The following is a 21301-nucleotide window of genomic DNA, read 5'->3' as shown; positions in this document are numbered from 1 at the left end:
CTGTATGTGCAAAGACCTTAAATTATATGCATGAACACAAACAAACTGCATTGTGTGGTCATTAAGGTCGCGAAGGACAAGTGCTGCTGGGGTGACGTAGTTTTGAAGGCCATACACTTGGAAGATCGCAAAAAATAATCTCTGTGATCAACATAGGTGCGGTACTTACACGTTTTGTCTACCAATATAATCTTTTTTAAAGGACTTGTTTTCCACATGCAAGGTTGGGTTGGGGGAGGGGTTAGTCCTGTTTTGTATGGAGGTAGCAAAATTTGATAGGGATGCATAAATTGGCAGAACACCGGATTTACGGGCTTGACTGGCCCGTTCTCTTTCATTTGATATGTTCAGTCCTATGCCAGTCATCGAATATTTCATTTAAGGTTTGTTTATTGGTCTAGAAGGATTAAATAGTCCTGCCCAAACCATTATGTCATTTAATTAGCTAAAATACCTGTCAATCATGTGGGTGTTTGCTGATTGGTTATTAGAGGTCGCGATGTCCACCGTTGAAACCTGTCTGCATATGACGCTGTTAGAAATGGCGGAGAGGATCTATCGTGATTTGCTGAAAAGAAAACTTAAACGTGATAGGCAGAAACGCGAAAGAAAGAGTCTTATTAAAATGCAAACAATTGACAGATATTTGTATCCTGTTGCACCACAGCCTAATGTTCAAGCAGAAAATCCAGAAGACATCAACCTGCCGGAGGACAGACATAAGTATATGCCACGTTACGGTTTACTTGCTCAAATATTTATGATTCGGTTTTAATAGTTTTACATGCTTGTTATGTACGTTTAATTATTAACTTGGCACTTATATAATCCAACATGTTCCACGTTATTTTATAGTATATTATATAAAACCGGGTTTTTCAAACTAGGCCGCGAACCACGTGTGGGGCGCATAGGGTAACAATGTGAACGACGTTCGTCTTTGTTAAGTAATGTAATGTAAAAATCAATAAGTATAGCGCATTTTAAACGGCCACATTGTAATTCCACTTTTTATTCGTCATTCGTCGATTGCACGCAATGCAACGAAATTAGATGGCAAACATTAAAGGCCCAGTGAAATCAAAATTCAAGTTTTTTTTCCTTTTATTAAAAATAAGGTAGACTTAAGGACGTCAATAAACTAATGTGCTCCGACGCGCGGACAAAATTCCCATTTAGAAGATATATGGAAGAGATCGGACATCGCAGCCTTGATGAGTAAAGGAGAAGACAAATGCCAGTGTCACTCACCAACATAAATAACTAGCTTCAAATGACACATCACTGGTAACACTGTTCTTTCTATTCTTTTCGATTGACTTTTACACCACTGTGGCTATCACGCTGTGAAATGCAGCTTTGCCAGACTGACTGTGAAAAATAACCAATAGCGTTTCGTTTAGGGCACAGTTAAAATTAAGTCAACATATCAAATAATGCTGAGTGTTTCAAGGCATTGCAGTGGGCCTTTAATGTGCCACCCACAACAGCACAAAGGTATAACATTATATATGTGAAGAGTTTGGTTCCAAAATGAGAACTCCGTTTTAAAAAAAATCGTGCATTTTATTGTGCATTCCAATTAATATCAATCAAACTGCAGTTGGTTTAAGCCATAATAACTAAATAAATACAGCTTACTAACGCAATAAAAATCAACAAAAACATGATAATATAATAAAAAACATGATTTTGAATATCATATACACACACGCGCACACACACACACACACACACACACACACAATGGGCCTCATTCAAGAAACACAAGCAGAACGATTTTTTGTGTAAATCGTTCATAAAGTCGTTTTGATGTAAATTTTCGGATTCATGAAAGTGTTCATATTTTCAAAATGTTAGTTGGTACGAAAAAAAAATGTACGCCTGCTCCATACCATGTGTAAATAGTGCATAAAACTGCACGTAACGTTCTGTATTATTTTAGACAAACTGATGACGCTGCATTTTGGTGCACTATGTATCGTAATGATATTTCACAAGTTATTTAGTCTTTTATCATTTTTTACTTTTTAACTTTGGGTAAAACGCAGATCTTGTCACTACACAGCTGTCCAATCACAGTGGAAAAGAGGCGGGACAAACACTATATTGACCAACCATCATACACAACGATGGAGAAGTTAATATTATTACTGCATTTTCATATTCGGTAATATTTTTCAAAAATCAGATACTAATAACAAGTAGGCTAACTTGCGGATATTCTAAATCACAGCAACCAACGCATCTCCGGAATAACGCGCACTCGCGCAGAGCCTCCAAAGCGTTCTCAGGCGCCACCAGCTGGTCGTTTTCAGAAGAGCACCAGGTATTGTTATTTTAGTTGGCTAAAAACGCTTTGGTGGACACAGTTTAATTGATTAATTTATTGGTAAGCATATAGCCTATTAGTCTCTTATGCATTCATGCAATACAATGTAGCCAAACCAGAGAATGAAGTCCAGAGGAATCCAACATACCTAGATACGTAATTTGCGTAGCCATAAAATCATAGGCGGGATTATGCTAATTGTGAGTGAGCGTGCATGCGCGCCGTGTTTACGAATAATTGGAATTCATTAACATGCACACATTTTACTATGAGATCTGACGTTTACGAAGTATCTGTGAATCTGGAGGAAAGTTTTCGGGAAGGTCTGTTTTACGCACATATTACTCGGCGTTTACTCGTATATTTACGAATGTTTCATGAATGAGGCCCAATGTATGTATATATGCATACCATAATTTGTGTAACACAGTACAAAACACAAAATATACTATAATTTAAAAATACTATAATCTGTAAATAAACATTAACTGCTTCAAAGCTATGATGCATAGTAGTAAGTGAACCCGACAAATTGCCCTTCACATTGGATTTGAAAAGTATTTTAGCAAAAAAAATTATATTATATATAATTTGTTGAACTACTGTCTATTTTGAGATTGTAATTGTTTGTTTTAAAAAATATTTTACTAAAAAAGTGCTGCATTAATCTGCGTCTTTATTAGTAATTCATTTTTTAATTAATTTTGATTCAAATTTACTTATACAACAGCGCTTTTTACAATGTTGCATTGTTTCAAAGCAGCTTTACATGAAAAAATACATACCCCTTGAAATGTGAATACAAAATGTTTAGTTTATTATGGTCATTGAATGCTAATAAGCTCTTATGATAAATGAAATGAACAAGATGCATAAGATATACGATATATAACAAGATATGTAATGACATAATGTATAAATACATTTTACACGATTTGTGATAAGTTTTAGTGTTTAAATATTGTTAGTTTTATAGTGGGTATAAATCGGTATTATTCATGCAACATAAACAAGACCGAAACAGCATAGCACATGGATGTTTTTATTTAAGCAGAAGTTGTAGTTAGATTTTTAAAAGATGTTGAAATAAACAGTTTTTACGTCCTCTTAATGAGTTGTTCAGTACAGGCCAGTACAACCTCAGGAGCCTTACATTCCAGACTTCGCAGGCATCTGTCTCTGTGGCGCAATCGGTTAGCGCGTTCGGCTGTTAACCGAAAGGTTGGTGGTTCAAGCCCACCCAGGGACGGTGAGTTTTTAATTTTTATGTAAAATATGAAGGTTTGTTTCAGACTGTCAATGAAGCATTGCAATAAGGCCAAATGCCTTATTTGGTGTAATGCCTTACACCAAATGCCTCACACCAAATGCCTCGATATCAAATGTGAAATTTGTGCATATTGCATTATGTGCAATTAAATTAGTAATCGTGATTTGTATAGACTTGGACATTTTCTGATTGCTTATACACTTGACTTGCTTTGGTACGCAAATTGCCCTCAGAAACAAATGGCCAGTTTTTGGATACAGGTCCTAAAACAGATTTACACTTTACCTGAATAAACTGAATAAATACATTTTACTCAATGCACCATTTTGTGCTGTTACTAGGTATCTTGGTGTCTTTGCAAGTAGGGCTGTCACGATTATGAAATTTGATTGATGATTAATTGTCTAATAAATCATTGCGATTATGGCGATTAATTGTCTGCTTTAGGCTTTGGCGATTATGACGATTAATTGTCTGTTTTTGAGCTTTGACATTTAATTCTCATTCATTTTTGATTCAGCGATTGAAATGACCATATTGTTCTGAATACAAGACTGTTTTTTTCTTGGAAATACATTGGAAAAAATTGGGTCATCATATATTTAAGGTTTAGGCTTTTACCTGTCAATAATACAACCACCAAATACTTGTAAATGAAGTAAATTGATCAGGTGTGAATTGAAGCCACCATTAAAATACTATCAGTCATAGAAAAGCTTCTAGTCTGTTTTTTTCTCACTTGCAAGACTACAGTAAAATTTTACTTGTGTGTTAATGAAATTTTGGTAGACTGGTTTTCACACTGAGATTTGCTTAAATAATATTAAATTGTACTGCAGGTAATTTGTATATGTTTTAATTTTTTTTTTAAGTGATTGTGTTGTGGTGGTACATTTTACAAGTATTACCATGCTTTAGTAACAATATATACACTAAAATATGTAATATGCAGATGCACTACAGCTCCCCCTAGTGTCTTCTATAGAGATGTGCGATAATTGCGATGATCCGAAATCATCGCGATGAGGTCAAACAATCAAGATGAGACGATTATTTAATAATCGTGACAGCCCTATTTGCAAGTTGGTCTTAATTTTTAGACCTTGGTCAAGGATTGGCAAGCTACAAAAATAACGACTCTGTAAAGAATTTATCATTAAATGCAGCACATTTTGTAGAGGAGTTACTTTGCCCCACAGACAAGTAGACAAGACTCTCCACTCAAGAGCAACTGATGTCAACATACAACATTTACATTCTGTGCAGCTCCTCTAGGGGGCGGTAAAAGACATTTGGAATAATTTTGTTTGTAGCAAGAGGGGTTTCTCCAATGACAATTAATAAATGTATTGTTTTATTTTTTTGTGAACTGTAGGTTGGAGTGTACGAATGAATATTAAATTAAAATGTAAAAGTTTTGAACATTTTAATAGAGATTGGAAATGGAGCTAATAGACTACTGTTATTGGTAACTAACTCATTGCAGTTAGTATGGCCACCTTAACAAGGACAAAAGCTAATATGACACTGCCTGTTTTATTGCAATTGATTGATTAATCATAAATGGATTTGTTTATTTTAATTTTTGTGTATTGACAGGTTATGTTCCATGGAATGAAGCTGCATAAGGTATGTAAATGTAAGGAACATGTTTTTGACTTATAAATTAGGTGTACTATTACTATGTACTAGTAATTATGTGTGCTATTTGTATGTGGTTCCAGAGACCCTTTGTCTATGTTTTTGAAACGATGGTTTCAACCAGTGAAACCAATAGTCTCTGTGGCGCAATCGGTTAGCGCGTTCGGCTGTTAACCGAAAGGTTGGTGGTTCGAGCCCACCCAGGGACGAAATTCTTTGTTTTTTGCATTCCTGTCAGTAAAATGTGTGAATATTATGTTGACAAAGGCATTCTAATAGGGTAAGACACAAAATACATTAAACACACATTGAGTTTGATATTAATGTTGTTTGTTGTGCAAACTGAAATTTACAAATTTAGGTTGTCTTGCCAGGTAGAAGTATGCTTAAAAAAACAATAGATCATGGGCAAGAAATACACTGACTAAATATAAACAGTAAGGAATGGGAATTATAAGAATATATATAATAATAATTATTAATAATAGTATAAAAAATTATATTTTATTGTAGCACCGAATAATAACCACACTTTTTAGTTATGTAAAATAATTGGGGAAATAGGCCAGTTGTACATTTTTCACTCCAGTCAACATTTTTAATATGAATATATTGAAAGTCAGTTTCTGTATGGACGGATCCATGTTACTGAAGAATGTTGCATTTAGATTTTTTTTCTTTTTGATAAAATCTACCTTTAGTACAAAGTTGACCCTTGTATGCTAGTGTTTGTTTATTGTCTTTACTTAAAGGAACAGTTCAACCAAAAATGCATATTCTGTCTTTATTTGCTCTCTCAAGTTGTTCCAAATCTGTTTAATTTCTTTGTTCTGATAAACACAGAGTAAGATATTTGGAAGAATGCTTGTAAACAATCCCACCATTGACTACCATAGTAGGAAAAAATGCTTTATAAATGTCTTTGATCTGTTGAACACAAAAGAAAATATTTTAAAGATTGTTGGAGATCAAACAGTTCTGGGGCACCTTTGACTATAATTTTTCCTACTATGGTAGTCAGTGGTGGCCAGAAACGGTTGGTTACAAGCATTCTTCCAAATATCTTACTCTGTGTTTATCGGAACAAAGAAATTTATACAGATTTGGAACAACTGGAATGTGAGTAAATAATGACAGAATTTTGTTTTTGGATGAACTGTCCCTTTAAGTATATTTCACTGTGTAGTGGTAGAATTTACAAAAACATAATTCTAAATTTGAAGAGATCAGAAGCAAAACCCTATAAATCCGTCAGATGACTTTAAATTTAAAAGAGGATTTTTCATCAGGGTATGGTTGCACCAGCCATTCGTAAATTCCTTCTTAAATGAGAATGTGAAGTTCACACTAAAGGCTTAGTAACTACTAGCTAGTTTGTAACCAGTTCTGTACGTTATTCGGTTGCACCGTTTGCTCTTAAGGCAGAGCGTAGCTAGTAGTTCGTAAGCGCTCCGTAAAGTAATGCGTAGTCTCATATGACGTTTGCCTTCAATAGTCCAATAGCAGCCTTTAAATTTGTGAGAAATAGTGTTGTGAATTTCAAAACGTTCTTTTTTTATTTTACCTCACATAATAACTGTAAAATAAGTTTTTTATTAAATATAATACTACCTAATCATGAATAACATAATAGGTATTTTAATAAATATTTTAAGTTAAACAAAATTAAAAAATAAATGCTGATTAAAAATAATACAAAATATAAAAAATCATAATTAATGACATGTAATACAGGTGATTTCATTTTATTGTCAACCGCCAATGAAATAAAAAAGTTGATTTTATTTTGATATGCACAACACAGGCAGATAGATGCACACACGGAAGCACACTAGGACTGGTTCTTGTTAGAGCCACTAATAAAGTAATGTCATCACATAATGTTCTCTGTTTTAAAAGATACGTGACTGTAAATGTCAGTATTATCATATATGTTCAAAGTATTGAAGAATGTTGAGTGAAACTACAGTTTATTTAGTCTTTTATTCCTACAGTTATTCCTGATGGGACGCTTCCATAAATACTTGAAAGAAGCGTAACGTTATGTAAAAACTAAGTTGAATGGTGCAACTCAAAAATATTTAGTAGTGCGTAAGTTGTAACATAGTGCCCATTTAAGTCAAAACTAGGCTAAGTTGTAACTTAATGGACAGCTGGTGCAACCGGCCCCATGGCTCCTATTTACATTCAGCAATACCAGATATTTCAGACCAGGCAGAGTCAGGGGCGGTTCTAGGGGGGGCCAGAGGGGGCCAGTGCCCCTGTGTCAGCACACTTGGCACCCCACTGGCTCCCCTAAATCTGGAATCGTTTCTGGAATTTTTTACCACAACCGAGCAATTTCGGGTGCAATGCACAGTTTGTCCTGCGAGTGGCAGTAACGATGCTTGTGTGCCAATAGGAAGATTACGCAAGCAAGACGCAAACAATGTCGAGTCTGTGCGCCTTCAGCAAGATTAAGTCTACATCATACAGGTAATGGAAATATTTTGTGAAAATATAACGAAAATGCATATCATTACACATCATATTAAAATACTGACCTATATTTTCCGGTGTTGCGCATATACAAAGACTCAGCTGCTGCCAGAGAACGTGTAACACACTAAAGAAATATTATTTGTTAATGAAATGAGATCAAATGCAACTTACATTTATTGGGGTGAATGTTTGATAAAATGCACTTTTGCCTTCTAATTAAAATAAATGGTCTGTCATTCCCAAGGAATTAGCAGAGCAGAGGTGGACAGTAATGTAGTAAATTTACCTGAGTACTGTACTTATGTACACTTTTGAGTATCTTTACTTGAGTATTATTTTTTATGAGTACTTATACTTTAACTTCACTACATTTGAAAGACAAATAACATACTTTTTACTCCACTACATTTAAAAAAGGTCCAAAAGTAGAAAATGGTTTCTATGCATGTGCTAAAAATATAAAGCTCTTAAAGGAGTTGCTCACTGCAAAATTTGCCCCCATTGACTTTCCATAGTAGGAATAAAAACTACTATGGAAAGTCAATGGGGGCAAATTTTGAAGTGAACTACTCCTTTAATACAACTGATACTGTGAGCTACTCGGTGTATTCAGTAGGTTGCTTCAGAGGCATAAGGTATACGACAATAAAACAATGCACAACTGACATAAAGGAAATTTACTTTTAATACTTGAGTACTTTTAAAATCACGTACTTCTGTACTTTTACTAAGTAAGAATCTGTCTTTACAACTTTTACTTGTAGTGGAGTAATATTTGACTAGTAGTATCTGTACTTTCTCTCAAGTAAGGAAGTTGTGTACTTCGTCCACCTCTGTAGCAGAGTTCAAGTAATCAATACAGTTTATTCTATACTGTCCTGTATATTACTTGTGGTGTATTTGAGAGTCGAGATTTAGGTTTCATTTACACATTTTCATAATTTTCCAATTGCAGTTAAAATGAAGAGAAAAATTCTAAGGACATAATGTCCTTTTTTAATAAGAAAACTAAAGATAATTGTCAGTCAAGGCTGGAGAAAGAAGATGCTTCTGAAAAAGAGTCAGAAATGCACAAAAGCTTAGAGAATGAAGAAAGTCCAATAGAACAGAGGACCCATTAGCAAGGTGATTTAGTTGTGCAGAGAGACAACTTCTGTAACCCTGAAATTCCATGTGAAAAACGAGTTTTTACATGAGTATTTAGTTAACATGGCATTCACATGAAAGTGTGCCAAAACCACATACATCACATGTGAAAATTTTGAAATTCATGGTTTTTTTTCTTTGTGTAAAGGAAATACCTGATAATGTGACTCATGTTAAGATGACTGCTTAAGTTGATTTTTGGATATCTTGTTGTGGGTAGTTTTTCATTTATGTATGTACATTTAAGATGGAGAAAAGTGCCTAAATGTTATTATTGTTGTCATTGTTATTTTTACTATATACAATGTGTTGTGAAATAAATGACCATGGAACATTAATTTGAGCTGAACTTGTTTTATTAGCTTATTAGTTTACTTAGAGAAAACAGTAATACATGACAATGAAAAATGACTGAAAATTAATCATGACACATCTTAGTGTGCCCCCTAAAAGCATAAGTGGCCCCTGCCTGGCCCCCCAGTTACAGTAGTCTAGAACCGCCACTGGGCAGAGTGTGGTGTATATAAAAACAATTGTGCAATTAGACCTTTTTTCTCGAACCTTACAGTTACTTAAACACTTCTTACAATCGGATGGAATTCAGATTAACATGCAATTAATTACTTGGGTGTTAAATTTAAGGCTTTATTTATCAGAAATTAAATTCCATGATTGACATGAATAAAAAATATATATTAAGAGACTCTTATTTTTATGTAATGTTCTGTCATTTGGTCGCGTTTAGATTAAATTATTTTTCTAAAATGTATGGAAACACTCAACACACAAAATAAAAAAGGTCTTAAAGAATAAAGAGCGACCCCTTGTGTTAATCTTAGAGAAAAAACTATAACATTTATATTTTCCACAGCTGGTCCTGTAGAGGGCGGTAGAACACTGACATTGGGAGATTTCTTTGCTCAATATGAGTTGATTAGTATTCCGCAGACGTGAAATGCGAAGTAATTGAAACTGACTCAGGATCGTGAGAGCCGTTATAAAGTTATGTTTAGCAACAAGCTATTGCTGCTTTGTATGTATTTTTTTGTGAAATGATCTTGTCCCTGTTTAAATTAGTGTGACCAATACGAGTGCAAAGGAAAATAAACCGTTTAGCTCCAGTATTTAACCGTTCTGCTGTTGCCCTAAAAACCATAACTCTACGATGTCTAAATCAATCCCAATCCAGTTTAAAGCTTTATAATTAAAACTTTGCAAAGGCAACTGGTATGGAGATGATGAGGCATTTTATGATCCTATTTTCTGAACCTGGAAAGCAGCTGCATTTTGGACTAACGTTAGCTATTAAACTATTTAAATAGAAACAACCCTATTGTCACAGTAATATTATGTTAAGACATTACATTTGCACTATTATGTTATTGTTGCACATAGGCTAAATACTTTTCTGTGTATTATTTGTATTTTTAATATAGATTGCTTGATTATTTTAAGGGATTTGCAGCATCAAACATTTTCATTTTACTGTGAGATGGACAATTAAACATTTATTTGAACCTTAGTTTTTATTAAGACTTCAATGAGATTACTGACCCTGGTTAATGGCACAAAGACTATTCTAGTGGAGGAAGGGGTTGTCTCTGGATGCAAAAGAAATCAGTGCAGATTTTAGGGATTTAGAATGAGCTGGTGTCCTGAAATTTCATCCTACCTGTCAGATTATTCTACCAGGCATGCGCACATCAATGTTACGTCATTTTCTTGCGCTCTAAAATCATACTTGTTTATTTTATACTGCAACGGGAATCTGATTGTGTAATTTTGTTGTTAAATCATTCTAGGCCTACATATTTATTTAGTACTGGTAGTACAATTATAGGGTATTGCGCTGTAAATTAATCATACATTTTTCTTTTATGCTGGTAGGATAATCTGACAGGGTGTTTACGAAGTAAATTTATTTAATGTGTTCATTTTAAACTGGTAAGACTATCTCACAGGGTTTTTTTCCATAGTAAAATCATCCTACCTGTGTATTTTGTCGATGTGGTTTAGATTATAGCCTAAATTTTGCCCTGCGGTAGGAAAAGATGACAGGTTGGACAATTCGAGGTTGAGACACGGCACAGGCTGAGGTCTCGCTTTGTTCTGTTTCAGTGTGGCTCTTCTGGTGTTAAGAAGCGGCACTCCGCCATGCCCCAGTTTTCTTCTCAAGTTTAAGTTTTACCAATTCACTTTTTTATCAGAGATAATCGCGGAAAACCTGATCTATATGCAACATGGTAGGCTAACCAAATCATACTTTTAAAAGCAGCACATTCGCACATAACGAGTGCGAATGTGCTGAGTTGAAAAATGCCCCTAAGGGGTTGTATCCACCGAGGCGCTTTTACGCGGCTGAAAACGCCAGGAGCTCTGCTGAAAACGCCCGCAAGTTGAGCATTTTTCAACTCTGGGCGCTCGGTCGAACGCCGGTGCTGATCGTGGGAAAAACGCATAGCACCAGCGCTGAGCACGGAAAAAACCGCCCCTTAAAAGCCAAAGTTACCTACAGCTATTTAGTACTCCAGTAAGGCCCCACCCACAAACGTGACATCCTTTTTGAGTATTAAGGGGCTGTGCCCACCGAGGCGCATTTACGCTGCTGAAAACGGCAAGAGCTCGGCTGAAAACGAGCGTTCTGCCCAAAGTTGAGCATTTAACTCGGGGCGCTCGGTCGAACGCCGGCGCTGAGCGTGAAAAAAATGCATAGCACCAGCGCAGAGCGCGAAAAAAACCGTCAGCTGATGGCTTTTTTTTTTTAAAGCGCGGCGTTTCCATAGGAAACAATTGAAAAAACACGTCGGCCGCAGGCGTAAACGCCTCGGTGGATACAGCCTCTAAGTTGAATGAAATCATAGGTTATGTACATTTAAACTATATAAAAAAACAGGTTAAATTCTAAACATTCTAAAACATAACAATATTGTCAGATTGATAATACGGTCAACAGAAAGTAGTCTTGCAGCCGAAATAGCTCAGTTGGGAGAGCGTTAGACTGAAGATCTAAAGGTCCCTGGTTCGATCCCGGGTTTCGGCATTTTGATGTTACAAGTTTTATATTATAATTATGTATACTATTGCTTGTCTTTAATATATATATTTTTACAACAGACACCGAAACAGTAAAAGGCACCTTAATTGTGTGCTCCTTAATGTGTTTTTAATAAAATCAGATGCTTTCTGACATTTACCGTCAGTGGTGGAAAGTAACATTACAAATACTCAAATTACTGTAATTGAGTAGTTTTTTTCAGGAATTGTACTTTAAGTAGTTTAAAAACTGTGTACTTTTACTTGAGTACATTTTAGTGCTGTATCTGTACTTTTACTGCGCTATTTTTCCTCACATTGTCGTCGGTACTTTATATGTTTAATTTTCATGTGATTGGCTAAGGAGAATAATCAGTCCCGTCACGTGACCCCGTCCACTCAAATCGCGCATAGAAAACTTGCGTCACACAGATTTCAAGACATCTGCCGCCAATTTAGTTTAATCATGGAGGACGAACGTGTGCGGCAGGCAGGGCGCGTATCAAATGGCGGTTTTGCGCACTTGAAAGTCAATGCGGGAAAGGGACACAATACGAATGCTCGTCCGAGATATGGAGAAATATTGAGTTCCTGTATCACTCCGTTCGCCAACTTTCATACAAACGGCTATATCATGAGATAAAATAGTCCATCTATCTCCAAAGTCTCTACACTAAGTGCTCTGCCCTTATAAGTGAGTAGGAAACATATGCGATTAGAACGCGAAGCAGTTTCGCAAACTGTGCATTACCAGTTATAATGTTGTAAAAAACGTTCAGTTTCTTGCACAATTCGATCGACTCGTTTAAATAAGACGTCATTCCATCGAAAGAAGCGGCAGGAATTACTTTTATGTTGCCTCTATCTGTATTTTGAACTTTTAAAGACATGAACCATGAAAAACCATGGACCACAACTCCAGGTAAAAATCATTATTGTTCTACCTAATAAATAATGTAACATACATCTTGGATGGCTTGAGGTTGAGAAATTGATCAGCCAGCTCCTCTACAGATATGACTGTTAATGCTAATCCAATGCAATTTAGGTTACAAATGTTTTGCATTTTTTGCATGCAGTATTTGGGGATCTTATTTATTAATTTCTGCATTGTGGGGCCTAGTACACATGATTGAACAGTGTTGGAAGTGCATAAATGGTTTTACCTGGAAAACTGAGCTCATAATAGACAGACAGACAGAACAACACATTGAATGGTTATTTTGTCTGAGTTGTATCCAGTTATGTGTTTTGTTATAAGTAGCTATTTTATATATAAATCTCCAAATTTGATTATTAATAATTATTCTTAATTCATTAAATAACACCGCCTTAAAAGTAACGAGTAACTAGTACTCCGAGTAATTTGAGAAGAGTAATTTTTACTTTTACTCAATTACTTTTTTAACACCAGTACTTTTACTTGTAATTGAGTACAATTTCAGCAATGTAACAGTACTTGTACTTAAGTACAAATTTCCAGTACTCTTTCCACCTCTGTTTACCATTAAAGTGATAGTCCACCCAAAAATAAAAATTCTGTCATCATTTACTCACCTTCGAGTTGTTCGAAATCTGTATAAATTTCTTTGTTCTGATAAACACGGAGAAAGATCGTTTGAAGAATGCTTGTAACCAAACAATTCTTGGACCCCACTGACTATCACAAAGTAGGAAAAATTACTTTATATTTTTTTGTTCTGTCGAACACAAAATAATATATTTTGAAGAATGTAGGACCGCAAACAGTTCTGGGGCACTTTTGACCATATAAAATACTTAGACGCGCCATTGTCCGCTGGATTGTACCGCAATGCCGCCACCATATTGGTCAGGGCAAAAGCCAACTATAAACACAAGTGAATGGTGGGGCTGCGGTTTCTGCATATAAACACAATAACGTTTTCATTTCTCAACTAATGTCAATACTTTATTATTTACATAGAGTACAGACACGTTATGGCTCCAGTTAAAGATGGTTAAAGTTGCACGGCAGTGTTATTTGTTTTACTATATCACATATATGTTTTACTACATGTAACCGTTTTACCAGATTTATAAAAGAACATCCTTTATCTTTGAAATTGTATAAAATCATGACAGAAAAGGCCATTTCCACAGTAAAAAACTCTTTATTTTTTAGATAACATGTAAATTGAATTATTTTACCTTGAGTGTTTTGTTCAATGATTCAAATAAAACTCAAAAACAATCTCAACATGTCTGTTTTATTCTCGAATAATACTTCGTGTAGTTATTTTATTCTGTTGCTTGTCTTGCATATCCCCAACATATTCTAGACATGGTGCCATCTAGTGGATTCTCCTGAATAACAGGCTCAATTAATGTATATCTCACTCTCACAATTCCTTATGACAACAATTAATTTGAAAGTATAACTATGGAGATATTAAGTAACTAGAGACATGATAAATTTGTACTTTACGTACAGTATATTGTAGACCATTGAAATGTGTTAAAAAAAATGTAAACGTGATTGTCCTTTTTAAAGCAACAACGAGCCGTTTTGGTGTATAGTTACCCCAAGTGGTTGATGAGCACAATTGTCTGATACATGTGTCGTAAATAATGTCGCAAAGTTTCCCCGTTGTCAGCTCAATACACGTGAATTTGTTTACAAAGCTGATGTAACCGGCATACCCAGATACGTCGTTTTGAAACTGTCCACCGATCAGGTAAAGTAGCACGTCTTACCATATGTTCTTCAGATATCATTACAAAGTTGTATGTATTGTTACACCGTAATTTACTACTATAATGACAACAACTCGCGACCAGGCGTTGTGTTTTGTGTAATAACTACACTCAACTCGCTATGAAAACAGTGCATAGCATATAATTATACATAACGATAACATTTGCCTACTCAACGACTGAACTGTTCAACAATTACATGCATAACTGGTCTGAACTACGTAATCTGCACATTTTTACCACAAAACGTTTAATGTGGTAGTCTTCGTTTACATGCATTACACAAATTCGTGACGAGAAACAACATGCTAGCTATCGACACCGGGGCAACAAAATATTATCTCTCAGCTACCTTACGGTTATAAATTGTGAACCGGTGATGCGCCAATGTACAACCTGAACACATCTTAATAACAAATAAGCTCAAAAGTACAGGAGTGTAAGAAAAATGTACATATAACACTTACAAATTCAGTAGCAGGACCGCCTCCATCAGTTTTGCAACCCGTTGCCTCTTTCAGTTCGCGCCACGGAGTGTAAGCCTGTCCGATATTGATTTGTGATTGGGCTCGTGTCCGATCACTCTCTCTCTTTCTTTTCTTCGCTTCCACCGACAAAACCCTCTTTGTTTTTTTGCAGACTCTGCCATGGTGATAGTTTGGAGACTTGCGTTGAACTAGATGGTCTCGTCTTATTGTTAGATGTTGGCTAACTTCACCCACATATGACATATGCCGTAAAGCAGGTGATGGGCAGGGCTTGTGAACCTACCCGCACACCAAAGTTACAAGTGTGATTTCAGCCGATAGAGGGCTGCTTAGGCAGAAACGGCAGTAAAATTTGTCCAGTTAAGAGTTGTCCTACCACTAAAATAATTTTAGAGAGATTATTTTAAGGACGAAAGACGGCTCGTTGTTGCTTTAATGCTGAAAAAGCGCAGCTCTCCGTTCACTTATATGGGTTTAGTGAGCTTTTGCCCTCAGTAATATGGCGGCACCGTTGATGTATTGCAGCAGCGGAGCAGAGCAGCCAATGCCGCATCTATATTTAAACTAATATTTACGTATTTTCTCCTAAGCACCAGAGAAAGACACTTTGAGATTGTCAAATCGCATCATGTACTGCCAAGCAAATATTTTCACCATATGTTCAATTAATAAAATCTCAGTTGTAATGATCGGAAAACAGGATAGTCAGTTTAGTTACAATAGAACAGCCAGGGCAACCAGCAGTAGATCAGTTAGTGTGAAGATCAGATAGTGTGTTATAAAAACACATTCAAGCTTCATATTTACAAAAATAAATAGGAAACAGCCCTGTTGCAACAGTATTATGACCATTCAATGTTGAACCAGACCAAATTTTAATTACTATAATGAATATTTAACATAAACATTACTTTCCAGCCTTATTTGTATCCATCAACAGTACTGTATAATTCTATTTTTCTAAGTTTATTTTCTCTTCACATATTGTAATAATAAAAATCAAGTTTACAAGTTTAATTCTTTTTAAAGTTAAACATTACTATCGGACTAGCTTCTTTTAGACTTTTCTTTCAGGGCCGCTTTATCAAACATGGATTGAATGGTTGATAACTGACACCATGAATCCAATATAACGATAAGAGGAATGACAATCCATAAAGCATTTAAGAATACAAAGTAGAACCAGAAGTATATGGGGTGACCGTACTCGCTGTGAATGTATCCCTCTTTGTGCTCAGTGAAAAAGTAAAGCACTGCACCATACAGCTGACCTGTAAGAAATAATAAAAGGTCAATAAAAATTTGGCCATAGGGTGTGATGCAATCCAATGTTTCAAGTATAACTAAGTTGACAAGACAAAATAACAGCTGATTTTAATAATAAAAGTATATATGCAGTGAAACCAAAACAACTCACCCAGGGATACGATGAGCTGCAGAACAAATCTGTAAGGACGGTTATATAGGAAGGCTATAACGATCCATATACTGAAGGGACCCCAGAGACAAGCTGTTATCGTCTCCATGCTTACTGTGAAATTATCCGCTCTGAAAAAAGAATTAATGGGGTTAGAGACAAGCAAAAATTCATGCTAAAAGTGTGACAAGTATGTGCAAAACTTACATTGCATATCTGCTGTCTCCTTTGCAATATTCTTTCCCTGTGCCGGATAAAAGATAGTACTTTAGTGCTTAGACATTTAGGTATATACTATTGACTTGATATCACTTAGTAATAGGCATGGGCCGAATACCGCTTTCAAGGTATACCGAGGTTTGAAAGAGTTGAGGTTTCAAAACCACTAAAATTTTCTGTGATACCGTTTCTAAGGTATTTGCTGTGTTTACACAAAAATACATAATTAAGTCATGTAATGCAATGTTTGATGTTTATGCCTAATATATGGGCTAAATATTTTTTTTGAAAGAGTATTATCATTTTAAGGCTTTATTTTTACCTGATATATATGTTCTATGAATGTTGGTTAAAAATAAAATGTATTTGTGCCCAGTTGAAAAGTTGTTTGTATATGCAGACATTTGAAAATAACACACGTTACAGTTGTAATTGCAATACCGTGAAACTGTGACACTTTTGCCAAAGGTTATCATACCATCAAAATCTCATACCAGCCCATGCCTACTTAGTAACTACATGTGTAGTTTATAAAGTTTAAACTTGACTCACAGAGCTGTGAAAGAAAACTCTGGTCTTCAGGAATAATGGTGTAGTATAAAGAGAACCACCCCTCAACTACACCATGGATGAAGCCACACACAGTGAACCAGCACAGAGCTAACCTTCTACCTCCACTGAGCCTGCTCCCGGATACCTTACACCCAGTTAGTGACCAGGTGGCAAGCAGCAGTATCCCAGACACGGAGAACAGGAATATGAGGATTTCAGACATTGAACGGTCATTAGCTACATAGTTTGGAATGGAAAGGTTACGCGGCCAATAGGGATGATTTATGGCATCTGCTTCCTTTAACATCTGTAAGGGCAAATGAAAAAACGAGTATATGTTTAATAGAAGTATAATAGTAGTAGCAGTAAAATTATCAGTGGGGTTGCATAATGCTTTACCTTGCACGAGATAACAGAAATCAAGCCAATTTCACCGACCAGTGCGTTTCAGAACACAGCTGCTCTCTGCTTTGTGATGAAGTGTGAAATATCCTTGAACTGTGATGATTTTCTATATGCAGTTTGCGATGTATGTTGATAAATACAACAATGATCAACGTTACTAACTGCACTTTGAGACCGCAGAAACATCGCGCCATCGAGTCACAGCCTACTCTGAGGCCACGTGATAAACGCGACCCAATCATTCTTGTGCTCTTGAGAATGGAACGTCCCTACCTGAAATGTACTCAGTTTACAGTTGGACGATCGTCTCGGAACATGAATGGCGTCACAATTGCAATAGGTGTGTCTGAGTGGAACACATTACTTGTTACAAAACAATAGGTAAATAGGATTTGACTTTTACATTACGGTTATTACTTGTAAGGATGAGCCACAAATTAGAATTTCAAAGACGAAAAATTAACCCCTTGTGCCGTGATAGGGATTTATCCCTGCCGTGACCCGGATTCGAACCGGGGTTGCTGCGGCCACAACGCAGAGTACTAACCACTATACGATCACGGCGAGCTACCAGAGGTGGTTGAAGATGTTGTTGCAATTGGGCTTTTGTACTTGCATCCACACGTCAGTGTAATTCTGTTTTGAACGCATAATACCTAACTCTGCACGCTATTAACTAATTTGGCTGTTAAGGATTGTTTCATACTCATATAGTATTGTTTCAAAAAGTCATACTCATACAGCATCATATGCTCGTTTGCGTAAGGTAGGTTGTGGCAAAGTTAACCAACTGAAGTTACTCGGTTGTGTTTAAAAACAACAATCATAGATCATGCCGCGGGGTATACAATACAGAAAAGTCGTTAATAGCGGAAATTGGAAACAATTCACCGTGTAGAGAATACACACAACGTTATGTATACTTTTAAAAACTCTTACTTCTTTAACTTCCCAAATCTCCCATATGGTCTAGCGGTTAGGATTCCTGGTTTTCACCCAGGCGGCCCGGGTTCGACTCCCGGTATGGGAAGTGAGTTTTTCTTTCTTATAACAAAAAAATATTTTTTTAGCACGACAATAACGTGTATCATGTACAAAAAAATAAATTGCATCACACAATCTTGCAGCGCTCTTCGTTTGCGCTTGTCAGGTAATTATTGAGTTCAGAATATACATAAATTATAACATCAGGCACATAATAAATCGATGCCTTTTGTACGATCGTTAAAATTGTTCTTATCCAGTGGTTCAGCCATCAAGACACACACGCACACACAAAAAACAGTAAACAGAATTCGTAACCGGTACCATTTCATATCATATGACTTGTTTGTCACGTGACCGGTAAAGCTTCGACGACCTCACTCAGCTAGTGCTAGCGTTTCAGCAAAACATTTCAAATTTAAATTCTGTTGTCAGGTCATTAACTTTACTTCACCGAAATATTGCTTATTTGTATAGTCAGACAAAACAGTAGAAATGCGTGATCAACACATATGTTTGGATGAGCAGTTATTACTGTTCATGGACCAGCTCGAGGCTTTGGAAGAGAAAAGGCACAAACTGAATTCACTTATAGAAGAGGTAAGAGAACAAAAACGAATGCCTAATGAAATTACAACCAGATTTTATATAATTACATATACACATAACATTTGATTTGGAGAATTCTTAATACACTGCTCTTTAATGTTGTTACACAGGGATGGTTTTCTATTGCCAAGGCACGTTATTCAATGGGAAATAAACAAGTCTCCTCTTTACAGTATGCAAGTGAGATGGAACCGCTTGTTCATGTGGAGGACAGGTCCATAAATTGTATAAAACGACATAACATTAATTTGTGAAAAAGTATTAATTTATTTAAATGTATGTTTTTTATGTTTTAACAGCTTGATGGAAAGTGGAACAGTTGAGTTTAAATGTAACAGAGCAGAAAATAAAACAGATGAATTGACAAAAAATAACTTGATAGAAGACATTGGAGTAAAGGAGGGAGGTATGTCTGACTCAATACAATTTAAATTAGATTTTTTAAATTAAAAGTGTTTCCACAGTGGTGCTTTACCGTAGTGTCTAAAGTTGTTTAATGAATGCAGTGTTTTGTTTTTCAACATACTATAATTTCAAATTTCAGGTCTTAGAAGGCGAATAAATACCAAACAAAAGGAGAATAAAGAGGAAGATGCTTCTGAGCAACAGGAGACTGACCATCAAGGAAAAACTAAGACTGAGTCACCCACTCCAGAAAACAGAGATCCATTAAAATGGTTTGGAATTCTTGTACCACAGAATCTGAAACAAGCTCAAGTTGCTTTTAGGGAAGGTGAGCTCGTTTTTAATGTTATGCTTGTTGTTTTTAATGCTCGTTTTTTATGTTTTAATGATATTGCATTGTATAAGTATAATTTGCTAATATGTTTTAAGTGTTTTACCTCTCAGTATTATGGAGGACCACAAGAGTCACAGGAAAAGTAATAAAGCACTTCATTTAATGCTTTATTACTTTTCCCGCAACTCTTGTGGTCCGCCATACTGTATAATTGCCGGCTCAAGCAAATCAAAGTAATGTGAATAGAATAGACTACCTTTACTGTCACTTCACCGCTGGAAGTTTTACACTTCTATTAAACACACACAACAGAGATCCACAGACTTCAGTATCAGTTTGAAGACTTCCAATCAAGCTGTTTTTGTTATAATATAAAGTATATTTTGTTTTCTTGTTGGTTTATTATGCGTCACCAATTTAGCATTTCCCCTCTTTCCACCAGTGATCACTCTCTCAGCAGAGATTGCGTCCATACAGAGCGCAATACTGGCTACAAGGAAAGAAATGCAGGCCCAGATGAAAGAAAAGCAAGAGAAGACAGGAAAGACCAAACCAGAAATAACAAAAGAATAACAGTTACTTTGTTTTTTTTTCATTTACTTCTATAACCTTAATTTATTAACATTTGTATGAACATTGAAGGGATAGTTCAGCCAAAAATGAAAATTATGTCATGAATTACTTTCTAGTGGTTCCAAACCTATATAAATATTTTTGTTTGGTTGAACACAGAAAGATTTGGAAGAATGCTTGTAACCAAACAGTTCTTGGACCCCACTGACTACCATAGTAGGAAAAATACAATGGTAGTCAAAAGTGCCCTAAAACTGTTTGCTGTCCTACATTCTTCAAAATATCTTCTTTTGTGTTCAACAGAACAAAAATATATTTTTTCCTATGGTAGTCAATGGGGTACAGAAACTGTTTGGTTCTTCCAAATATCTTTCTCTGTGTTCATCAGAACAAAGAAATGTATACAGATTTGGAACAACGCGAAGATTTTTATTTTTGGGTGAACTATCCCTTTAAAAAGACACATAATCCCAGTATGTTTTGCAAATGTCACATCCCCAATGTGTTTGACAACTGTTTGTATTAATACATTTTTTTACTGATGGGTCCTCGTGAACCATTGTTATTGTGAGCTGTACTGAAGTAGGAATAAGGCAATGTTTTTACGGGGTAAAGCTCATTTAATAAGTATTCTTCAAAAAATGATGTAAATGATTTGTAAAAATAATTGTAGTCTATTAAATGCAAATATGCTTCA

The 21301-nt window shown here is 35.7% G+C and overlaps 2 protein-coding genes and 5 non-coding genes across 7 annotated transcripts; 5 read left to right on the top strand and 2 right to left on the bottom strand.

Annotated features, from left to right (window-relative positions):
• The first annotated feature begins 3507 nt into the window (after positions 1-3507).
• Positions 3508-3581, top strand: trnan-guu (transfer RNA asparagine (anticodon GUU)). The gene has a single exon. It is a non-coding gene; the product is annotated as a tRNA-Asn (tRNA).
• A 1797-nt stretch (positions 3582-5378) lies between these two features.
• Positions 5379-5452, top strand: trnan-guu (transfer RNA asparagine (anticodon GUU)). Its single transcript has one exon. It is a non-coding gene; the product is annotated as a tRNA-Asn (tRNA).
• Positions 5453-11837: 6385 nt separating this feature from the next.
• On the top strand, positions 11838-11910 carry trnaf-gaa (transfer RNA phenylalanine (anticodon GAA)). The gene has a single exon. It is a non-coding gene; the product is annotated as a tRNA-Phe (tRNA).
• Positions 11911-14022: 2112 nt separating this feature from the next.
• Positions 14023-17922, bottom strand: ebp (EBP cholestenol delta-isomerase). Its single transcript, XM_057319314.1, has 5 exons — positions 17694-17922; positions 17295-17601; positions 16731-16767; positions 16524-16654; positions 14023-16377 (listed from the first exon to the last, which is right to left on the bottom strand). The coding sequence occupies exons 2-5, from the start codon at positions 17599-17601 to the stop codon at positions 16154-16156; spliced, it is 699 nt and encodes a 232-aa protein (XP_057175297.1). The 5' UTR covers positions 17694-17922; the 3' UTR covers positions 14023-16153.
• Positions 17923-18191: 269 nt separating this feature from the next.
• Positions 18192-18263, bottom strand: trnah-gug (transfer RNA histidin (anticodon GUG)). Its single transcript has one exon. It is a non-coding gene; the product is annotated as a tRNA-His (tRNA).
• A 394-nt stretch (positions 18264-18657) lies between these two features.
• Positions 18658-18729, top strand: trnae-uuc (transfer RNA glutamic acid (anticodon UUC)). The gene has a single exon. It is a non-coding gene; the product is annotated as a tRNA-Glu (tRNA).
• A 312-nt stretch (positions 18730-19041) lies between these two features.
• ccdc115 (coiled-coil domain containing 115) lies at positions 19042-21301 on the top strand. Its single transcript, XM_057363293.1, has 5 exons — positions 19042-19283; positions 19403-19506; positions 19592-19698; positions 19837-20025; positions 20474-21301. Exons 1-5 carry the CDS (start codon positions 19179-19181, stop codon positions 20602-20604), a joined length of 636 nt encoding a protein of 211 aa, XP_057219276.1. The 5' UTR covers positions 19042-19178; the 3' UTR covers positions 20605-21301.

Source organism: Triplophysa rosa, linkage group LG21, assembly GCF_024868665.1.
Source record: "Triplophysa rosa linkage group LG21, Trosa_1v2, whole genome shotgun sequence".
Taxonomy (NCBI): Eukaryota; Metazoa; Chordata; class Actinopteri; order Cypriniformes; family Nemacheilidae; genus Triplophysa; species Triplophysa rosa.
The sequence above is the reverse complement of the archived record's forward strand: the minus strand, read 5'-3'. Positions and strand labels throughout refer to the sequence as shown.